Genomic DNA, 11099 nt, shown 5'->3' with positions numbered 1-11099 from the left:
GTACTGGAATGAAGTCAGTTAAAATAATGTTAAACAACTCTGTCATTAAGAACAATAATGCAAGCTTTTTAAAGTTACAAAAGAATATTTATTTTAAGTATAAAGAGGCCAACTGGATATTACTAAAATACTGCTAAAATACTGCTGGCAATACCCACTGGGGTATTGAACCGGTTTTACCAATCATATCAAAAAAGCGACACCAGCAGTCAGTCTGTGTATGTGGGAGGGTGTATCAATCATACAGGACAGCACCACACAGCTACAGTCTGCGCAGCGCTAGACTTAAGTTTCAGTTTTCATGTTCCACGTGATTTCTCGGAAAGGATGTGGTAGGAGAATTGTCCCTCTATCAAAAACAAATGAATGGGTATGATGACGCATTGTAACCGGGACGGGAATTACCAAATTGAGAACGAATCTTCAGAGTAACGCCTCCCAACGGTGACGGAACAGGAGAGAAGAAGGGAGGGACGGAGGGAGGGGGGTCTGATGCAATGCTATTTAAACCCCAAACCGTGCAATTAATTTTCTGTGAAAAATATTGTTCTTGTTGTGAATTGGGTTGGAAGATTTTGCTAGATCGTTGCAAAACACAGACGGAAATGCAAAGGTAAAAGTTGCTGTTTTGCTTAATAATGCAGATTTGCACAAGTGAAATTTTAATGTACACCGTACTTTACAGCATATGTGCAGTTTGCTAACAACGTTATGCGTTAGAAAACGACATACATTGGATGCAAGTATTCGTAACAGCAAAAGGAATGTAATTGAAGTTAATTTCGTAGATTTTTTTTACTGTAATTATTCAAATCAGATAATTGTAAAAATAGATGTTACCGCAACGCATTTGACAAAAAAAAACTGTGTGTATATGCACGTAACTGTAATTTAGCCTTTTATGAAGATGTTATGTTTACTGTAATGGCAAATACTGTATATATGTATTTATTTATTTTATTAAGTATGTTGGTATATAAGTCAATGCATCATTAGTTTCTATTTGTTTTATAATTGTCGTCGTCGGTGTTAATCGTATATTAATATCTGGGTCACAAGAACCAGTATAATCTACTGGAATCAGCCGTAGTTTTTTTTAAAAATTATTATTATTACCAGTAGTACACATTATAAAAGACTGCTGCCAGTAAGTAGCTTAACATCAGTGTAGTACAAAGAGTAATACTGTGGGTAGTTCTGTTAAAAATAAAAATTGTGTCACTACTGGCAACAACGCAATCAGCTGCCGTAAAAATATTTAGGAATGCTATTACTGTAAAGTTCTACGTAAAATCTGTCTATCCTTTCTGGGGTCCTTATCATTTTTCTAGTAAGGGGCTGTCCCAGCCATGACAGAAGCCTCGCTTTTATTACATCATGCAATGCTGTATCTACAAATCATTTTGTTTCAGTGTTGTGTTGTACAGTGTTTTGTTTTTAACACGCAATACGTGGGTGTGTACTTTGAACAGATAGTAAGCAGATTGCGTAAGTAGCGTGGCTCCCTGCAGGTTATCACAAAGCCTACCCAGTTGATTTATTTACATCTCCCACAAGTAAACATGTTTAGCCTACCACGCTCAAAGCTACTACACGTGTAACTCAAGTAAAGCATACATTTAAAGTTAGTTATATATTGTCCAAGGCTTAAATATCTTTCTTGGTGACTGGATGGCCACATTAAATATTAATTGTACATATTTTTTTTCTCTCTGAAGCGCTGCTTACCAAAAGCCACAGTTCGGCAAGTGGCTGATAGATCAGATTAACAGTGGCCAGTACCCAGGGCTGGAGTGGGTGGACAAAGACCGGTTCCGCATCCCTTGGAAACACAACTCCAGGAAAGACTGCAATGATGATGACTGTATGATATTCAAGGTAATTATAAGGTTTTTATTATACAGTATTTCAAATTTTAAAGTAATTGTAGTTGACAAAATAATTCCAATATTTCTCCACCATGCACATCCATTCATCTCAAATGTGCAGTTTTGATATCTAGAAATCTATGTTTACAAGCTATGCTTTTGGACTGTCTTGCACTTCCTGGGTCATTTCACCTGGAGAGCAAAACTGTCTCCACCCTTCACTGGCTTCTTTCCTGTCAACCAGTCTGATGCTTTCCTTATTGACTGATATTCTCTCAGCCAGTAACAACATGCTGTGACCCAGAAGACTGGGTCTGAAGAGAAATGAGCCAGGAAGTGCAAACAGATAACCCAAGAAAATACATACATACATATGTGCTATTGTACGTTTCATTCAAAACTGCACATTTAAAAACCTATGAGGCTAACGGAAGTGCAAAATGTGTGTTTACTGAACTATTCTGTGGTGGACAGGCATAGGATGGAGGAGACCCCTTTTTTACACAGTGGTGAGGGTATGGAATGGGTCACCAATTCACATTGGTGCTGACTCAATGGGATCCTTTAAAGTTCTGAGGACAGAATGGCCTGCTCTCGTTCATAAATGTTAATTTGTTTCTTATGGTAACAGCTAATTAGCGTGGGGTGTTAAAGCTACCTAATAATGATTGGTATGCTGTCCTTATCTTTATTCTATAGTTCTATCTTTTTTTTTTTCTTTTTTTGCAGGCTTGGGCTATAGCCAGTGAGAAATTCCATGAAAATCAAAATGACAAAGCCAAATGGAAAACTAACTTCCGCTGTGCCTTAAACAGCCTGAAGAATTTCATAAAGATACAAGACAAATCAAAAGAGTCAGATGATCCACACAAAGTCTACCAGATTTTAGAAATGCCAAGTAAGTGGGGTTTCTCAGAACCTCTATATTCGTTGGCTACAGGGGACGAAGGGACCTCCACCAAGAAAAAAATGTGACCTTGCTGATCGTAGTTTAAAAGCTGACCTGCCACTTTCCGACTGCTTTAAAATGGACTGGCTCAGACTGACTGTGTAAATGTGTGGGTTCTGTTTAACAGCTGATGTAGCCTATAACTGTGGTCATTGTAGTCTTAATAACATCTTCAATATTATTAGTTATAATATTTGTATAAATAATATGATGACCTAACATGTCATGTAAAGGAGTCAGCCATATAAAGATGCACTATCTACAAAAGTTCTAAAGATTTGCGGCTGTTGATTATTCCCTTATACTTCAATATGAAAGTGGTTACTGATTGCACCTTGAGTAACAGCTGTGGCTCTCGATTATGTTATGAAAAGTCAAGTAGTAATCACTGGATCACGTGATTTAAAATTTTCCCATTGCTGGTAGTGGTCTTTAGGGTCAGTTGTGTACAAACAAGGTTTTCTCATCCATCAAACATTGGGAAACATTTCAGAATACAAACCCTTCTTTTATATTGTGCCTTCACTTTCTCTCCAGCTGACTATGTGAAAACCATTAAAGAGGACGAGACTGCACAGCAATATGTCAACCCCCAGCCTTCCCCAGCTCCTATCATATACCCGAACCAGCGTGTACCACAGTACCTACAGCCCGAGGATGCGCAGGTATTTCACAGCTCTGTGTAGACTAGCCAGCGAATGACATGCAGTGTAGTAGGTGAAGCTGTACAAATGTATTTACATTAGCTTCAACAACTTAGACTACAGCATATTAAAATGTATCAAGGATTTAAAATAATCCTTAACTGTCACTAGCTTTCTAAGTTCCTTTATGATTTGGTTGTAGATCGTTTAGTTTCACTAGGGAGGCAAAATCAGCCCGTCCGGTTTCTTCTCACTGTGCTACAGCGGCCTTTCCTAGGTAGGAGGCTGCTGAGGTCAGAACGGACACCTGCAGGGATGGTCCTTGTTGGTCATGGGCTGGTAGCTCACTGACTGCTGTAGAGCTCTTGGGTGTAAAAAGGCAATTGGCTTGGTCATGGGATCGGAGGACGCCCACTGACCATCAGTTCTGTTGTGAGGATTACTTCTGTGAGGGAATATTAATTCCACGTCCTAAATTTTCCTGTCTAGTCGTTTAGGGGTGTCTAATAAATGTGTCATTTTTTTTTTTTTATTTTTTTTTTAACAAACAGCAAGAATTGTTGAACGAGCAGCTGCACACCCTGAATATTGGAAATCAATACCCAGGTATAGTGAGTTTTTAGTTTAATACAATATTTCATGGCTTTGACAAATGAATATTAATAGTGAAATGGTTTTTTAACTTGTATTTTACAATTCATAATAAAAATCTACTCCTAGAAGGGATTATTTCTGAGCCTTTTAACACAGACACATTAGCCAGACTACAGTAGGCAGAAGAGGCCCAACTACCCATACAGTTCTCAAACTTGAGATATTGTACTGGAAACCATCAGGATTCTCCAACTGGACATATCTAAACTGGGGGGAAGTCACAAAGGGGGCTGGGTAAATTTGTTTTTTTAAACTAAACAGTAATGTTTTAAGGATACAATCCCAGGGAAAAAAACACTGGTATATATATTTTTTTAATTACCTTTACTATCATGAACTGCATAATACACTTCCAGTAAGTCTGAAAAAATAAATTGTATACTTAGTTACAAAAAACCTTTTCTGGGATCTGTGTTGTCAGTATTGCAGCATTCTCAACTCAAACGTATGCCAAGAGAATGTATGTTCTAAGGATCGCAGTGTATCCAGATGACGCTCCCTCCTGCAACAATGCTGGATTTCTGTTCCCACAGTATTTCTCTCATTTCAATCGGAGCACCAGCACTCTGTAGGAGCATGTCGGTAGCAGTGCCGCTGATTAAGACCCTATAGAAATGTGCCTTGAATGAACCAGCTTATTGAATGGCACTGATGGGTGGTGGTAAACTAACAGCTTGTGGTTTCTTCTGTATGTTTCTGTGTTCTGTAGACCACTCGCGGTGGGATCAGCTACCCACCTATGGCATGCCTGCTGAGGAATATCCCATTGAGCCTGTACCCTATGCACCAGATCAAGTCTCTCAGAATGCAATTCCAAATCATATCCCAGAGCAGCCCTACTATGCCGGTAAGCTAACTACTTTCCAATCCTGCTGTCAAGACAGTCGCTATTCATCTGCCAAACTTTAGCAACGATCATTGCCAAACTACTGAACCCTGGAGGCGAGGCCAGCCTGGCAAGCCTCTGTCTGGCCTATCAAGCACCTGACCAGTAGATCAGAGTGCCTATTTACTGATTTATAGGGCCGTTTTTAGATGTATGTCACTGTCTTTTATGAACACAGAAACACTGTTTAGAATTGAATGCACCCTAGTGTTTTCTAGTCATCCATACTGTATGTGGCCATGTTCCATGAAGACATCATTGCACTGGGCGAACAAATATGCCAACAATATACCATGCATTAGGCTTGAAAAATAACAGCTGGAAATACTGAGAACAAACCCCTTACACCTTACAAACCTTAATCCAACAACAAAAGCAAGGTCAAAGATCTGTAATGTCATAGGTTTCCTACTTAGATAAATCATATTAATACAGTGGAACTCTGTTTATCCGCACGTGCTGGGGGGGGACATAGGTCCACGGATGTGTGAAATCTGTGGATAAATGAGGTGTCATTGCGTGTGACTAGAATATGCATCAATAAAATAAAGAAACTAGTAATGTAAACCAAATTAGCGTTTACTGGAGATGTATCCAATACAATATATTACAAAGACAGAAGAATGTTTTAAAATTGGTTTACTTTGACAGTAATACTCCAAGCAAAATGCGATACACCTCCAACCCCATTTCCCTAGCTTTTTCTGTTCCCCCCCCAAAAAAAAAAACACAGCCCATCAGAGCTCACGATTTTCCTGTAAACCAAGTCGTGTGGCTAGCAGCTAGAAATATCTAGCAGGGCATTAAGTCTACATTGGCAATAATGTTTCAGAGATAGAACTCATAAGGGAGCCGCAGGTAATTTGAAGTCGCGGATGAACAGGGTGCATATAAATGAGGTTCTGCTGTAATGAGAGAAATATTACACACAAACACAGATTCACAATTCGTACAACCTTGTCAGAGGTGGAGGATAATATGCAAAGGAAACAATCTTTGACAGACACTTCTCACACTGTTTAGCCATCAGAGGGTTGTTCAAAAATGTTAACATTTAAGTAGAATTGAAAACCGGGCAAAACAACAATAGCCCAGAAGGGGGTGTTCTGTTACTGACAAACTTGTTTTCTTTGAATATAGAAAATGAACTCCTCCTGCCTGATTTGAACGATTTGGAGATTACCATCTACTACCGGAAGCAGACCGTGCTGTTTACACAGGTACGAGGCCCCAAAGTACAGCTTCACTACAACAAGGCGGACCCCAGCCTGGGCCCAGAGCGGCTTGTGTGCTTCCCTGGAACAGAGCAGCTCGTGGACCACAGGCAGATTAAGTACACCCAGAAGCTCCTCAACAGCATCCAGAGAGGCCTGCACCTGGAGGTCAAGCCAAAGGGCATCTACGGGACACGACTAGATAAGTGCCACGTGTACACAGCCCACAACACGCCTGTGATCGAGGAGCCAAGCAAGCTACCCAACAACAGGGAGGTGGAGCTTTTTAGCTTCCAAAAATACTTAAAAGGTAAGGCTATTGTCATTCTAATTTTTCTCATGAATGTAGTGATGGATTAATTGTTAGTTCCTTGATCGAAGCACTTTATTATTTGTGGTGTTATGAACCAGTAAACACTTAAGTTAAATTTGGAAGTAAAAATATGATACATTGTGATACAGTAAGTCTAGAGAGATGCACATTTTACTGCCTGGCCACTTTCTTAGGACCTCAAGCTAATATCGATTTGGCAACTGTTTGCCCAGATCACAGCCTTGACATGACTTCACAAGGTGCTGGAAAGGTCCTGGAGAGATTTTAAAGAGTAAGTAGCGGGGTTCCAAAAACATATAGCGTTACACGTCCCCACGTGTTGCTACAACTATTTTAATAACGTACCTGTAATTTTTGTTTTTTCGTTAACATCCTGACAACATTTTACACTTATAACTTTAAAGACTGTTTCAAAGCTCTTTTTAAAATGTCTGCTCTAGTGCACTGATAGTGTAAGGATTATTGCCTACATTGTCAAACAGGTAACACAGCAATAACGGTCCATGTGGTATGGAACAGAAAAGCCAGAGCACTTATGGTTTTTTCACTCTTCCTGCAGTGATTTAGAGGACAGATGTCAAACCCCAGTGCACTAGAGCAGCCCTTTTGAAAAGAGCTTTGAAACACTTTTAAAGTTTGAAACGGACTTTAAATTTATAAGTGTAAAAGGTTGTAAGGATGTAAACAACGACATTACAGGTTCATTTATTTAAAGTTGTAGTTTTCAGAACCCCGCTACTTACTGCCCAGTATTTCACGCTTCCATTTGAACATATAACTGACAAACCCTGGGGGTTCATAAGAAATTAACCCGTACATTATTTCACCTCTTTGCAACTGCTCACACAGCCCCTGATGTAGTGAAAAGGGGTCTGAAGCCACAGTTATCCAATTGGCATCTCTAAGGACATGATTTGAAATTCTAATATGGTTTCCAACTGAAGTTTGTATCGCTCAAGTATCCAATTGGGATCTCCACCAGTAGAAATATACATTTGAATCTCTACCGCGACTAAAGCATTAAAACATGACCATGTTTTAACTACATGGTGTATGTGTTGTACTATCTCTTGCAGTGTATGAAGCATGTGTGTGTTCCATGAGTTATGTTTTTTTTTCTTGTAGATTTATTCGATTTTAAAGAAAACAAGCGCGGCTCTCCAGATTATACAATTTACCTTTGCTTCGGGGAGAAGTTTCCTGACGGGAAACCGAAGGAAACTAAATTAATCCTAGTGAAGGTACAGCATAATGAACGTCTATGTCATGCATGTTTTTTGGTGTGTTTTATAAAAGAGCCTACTATGGATTGAGCTTTAAAAGGCCACAATACTGGGTACGTTCGTAAAGAGTCTGGGACTAGTGGGGGTTTGAAACTATCTCCAAACCTGCTTTGATGCCTGTACGTCTGTCCGCATTCTGTAAATCAGTCATTTTAATATACAGTTGAAGTCCATTACTTTGGATCCCTTTGATCCGAATCACCTTACTAACCGCACTGCAAGCGTGACCCTGACAAATTCAAAATGGCTGACAAACGAAAAAGGACAGTACTTACCCTAGCTGAAAGATTACTGAATGGTTGGAAAAGGCTGAACGCGCTGCTCAACATCTTGAGACAAAAACTTGAGAAATCCTCGAGTACCACAGAATCAAGCACTACCACAGCACTGCAAAGAACTATGCAACTCTGTCAAGACAGAGCGAGAGAAAACGCTTGTACGTGTGGTTCATGCAAGAAAGGGAAAGGGCTCTCTGATTGCAGGACCTGCACGTCAAGAGAAAGCATTGCTATTTCATAGTCCACTACATCCAGAGGACATGTTGTAAAGCTAGTGATAGATGGCTGTGCAGATGTGCAGGCACAGCGTCGGGCAGCTCTGGGGAATACTTAGCAGGGGAATACTACAGAGTTAGAACCATTTAGTCATAATGTTTTTTTTTTGTAAACTTTCGTTCATCCGAATGTTCCTTCATACAAACTATTTCTATGTCTCCCAAGCTGTTCAGATGACCAGGTTTCGAACATTTGCTTACCTAATTAGTCGTAAATACCACCTTTTTCATCGCTGTTTCATATTCTATACTATCCTGGAGTTGGCTCTCCCATTTCTACTGTCGAACTGCTTTTTCATCAAACTGCAAGCTCTGATTTTGATGTCCCGCTGTGGTGGGGGATGAATGTTACTGACCTACTTGTTTTGTATTTAGAGCTGTTGCAGGGGGTGTTGGTGTGTCGCAGTAACACTTGTTCTCTTTTGCAGGTCGTTCCCCTAGTCTGCCGATTTTGGCATGAAATGGCTCAGAGAGACGGGGCATCTTCTTTACAGAGCGGCAACATCAGCCTGCAGTTATCCAACAACAGCCTGTATGAATTAATCAATTCCTACATGCCTGACCTGGAAATGTTTTCTGTCTAAAGTCATATTGGTAATTGCATGGCAAACAAATATAAAAATCCGTTTTTATTGCTCAGCAGACAGCCTCTCTTGTTGCTGTCTCTTCCTTTCTCTCTTGTCCTATCAATAACTCTTATTAGTAAAACTGCTTGCTGCTTTGTAGTAGCAGTGGACTAGTCTTATATAATAGAGAGTGTACTCTTCAATTCCATTTAATATAACCCTGACAATTGTATGGACTTCATGCAATAGTTCAAGATAAAAAAAAAAAAAATACATGTTTAAGTATATATATATTATGAAAATATAAATGTCAAGTTTGGGCATTGGTGGTAACACTATGCAAAATTGTCTCAAGCACACTGCACTAAATATGCATAGGCACTATTATAGAATTTTAAATTAAACTGCAGGGCCAGTATACTTGACCCATATTCAATGATCAATAATTCTTTGAGTTTGAGCGCACACACACTCTCTCTTTCACGCGATTGAAGATTCAAAGGACAACAGCTCAGCCAGTAGAGCGTTGGCACTGGAAGCAAAAGACTCAGGTTTGATTCCTAATTCTGCTGCCACTATTTCCAATAGCACACGCTGATATAATCCAAGATAAAAAGGTGCACAGCAGTTTAGTGTAACAAAACGCATTAAACATGACAAGCACAGGGTAAATATGTCTAACGCAATGGGCTGAGCCGGTGAGGTTGCACAGCACTAAAGTATAACGCAAACCCAGCACACTCCCAAAGACATACCCTTCTAAACAGTGCTATAGTATGAGAGAGTAGTGGTCAGAACACTGTAGTTTATTATTAAACCCTTACATTGAAACTTAGAACCTCTCTTAGCTAATAACAAACTGGCCACACTACAGTATCAAAGAACTCAGCAGGCAATAGTTAAACTAGTCTGACATTATACTGTAGGTTTAATAAAACGGTTTTCACCTTATAGTGGAAAGATCATTCCCCTTGGGTTGAAACGGTGACCTTTAGTAAGGTTACGACCTCCAGTTATTGTCTGTCTGTCGCTTTTTCAACCTTCTGGGTAGTAGTTTTTCACTATATAGTATACTATACTATTTTGTCTATTTTATTATATTAAACTATAGTGTTTTGACCACTACTATAATACCATGGTATTTTATATGGACAGATAACCCTGCTATCTGGTAACTTTAAAAGCTATTTAGATTTGCTTAAATTAGACATACTGAAAACGGGAGCTGGACCTCCCACAGTATTTAAACAAATTGTCTTCTTGTGAAGAATTAAACACTGAGCATTATTTTGTTACATGCCCTAAAAAGGGTACATTTTTTTACTTGCCCTAAGAAAAGGACACATCTAATTCTCAACTTGTTGACCAGGCATAGGGTTATAAAGTTGTTTTACTGCTATGCCAACTATGAGATTAGCAACCCATGAAGCAATTATTATAATTGTTTCAATACAGTATGAGTAAGAAGAGATCTCCTACTAGAATATTATTATATATATATATATATATTTTACTTTGAGAGTCTTATCTGTGTTTCTTTGCTGCTTTGGTGTATAAGGCTTTTGTTGTAAGAATAAAATAAAGATGAATTGCAGGTTCTCTTGGTCTTAATTTTATTTATTCTGTACACATTTACAAGGAGACAGTAAATTGATCTAATTGGGGTCTGGTCTATATCCTGCCACTGTTTAAATATTAAACCAAAACTGTAATTTAAAATACTACAGTATATGAAATATTGCAGTTATCTTAACTGTATATCTGCACCTGCAATCCCCCTCTTTTATGTGGCATTTCTTACTGATGTATTAGTGTTGCAGGGGGGGAAGGTTCATTGTTACATTCTGGTGTACCAGCTGAACTCAGAGAGATGACATGTTGGAGAACCCTTTTGAGGTCACGGGCACAAGTGTCGGTTGTAAGTGAAGATAGCAGCGAGCACTGTGTTTTAGATGTAGAACTAAAGGACTGAGCATCAAAAGAAACATCACTTATATTTGGATAAAATTCACTAGATGTGATCGAAAAATGACAAACTCTGTTTTAGAGCAGGTTCAGTGACTTTTTATTGTGCTGATTAACAACTGACATCACGAAGATGCTGCAAAATGATCTGTCGATCTTGGGCAGGCGTTGACGCTTGGTTTT

The 11099-nt window shown here is 39.1% G+C and overlaps 1 protein-coding gene across 1 annotated transcript; it reads left to right on the top strand.

Moving 5' to 3' along the window:
- The first annotated feature begins 463 nt into the window (after window positions 1-463).
- On the top strand, window positions 464-10548 carry LOC117432304 (interferon regulatory factor 3-like). The gene is made up of 9 exons (XM_034054011.3): window positions 464-613; window positions 1719-1878; window positions 2598-2766; window positions 3355-3482; window positions 4013-4067; window positions 4825-4962; window positions 6142-6525; window positions 7675-7790; window positions 8814-10548. Exons 1-9 carry the CDS (start codon window positions 498-500, stop codon window positions 8967-8969), a joined length of 1422 nt encoding a protein of 473 aa, XP_033909902.3. The 5' UTR covers window positions 464-497; the 3' UTR covers window positions 8970-10548.
- Window positions 10549-11099: the final 551 nt, after the last annotated feature.

This window comes from Acipenser ruthenus, chromosome 27 (assembly GCF_902713425.1).
Source record: "Acipenser ruthenus chromosome 27, fAciRut3.2 maternal haplotype, whole genome shotgun sequence".
NCBI lineage: Eukaryota > Metazoa > Chordata > Actinopteri > Acipenseriformes > Acipenseridae > Acipenser > Acipenser ruthenus.
The sequence above is the reverse complement of the archived record's forward strand: the minus strand, read 5'-3'. Positions and strand labels throughout refer to the sequence as shown.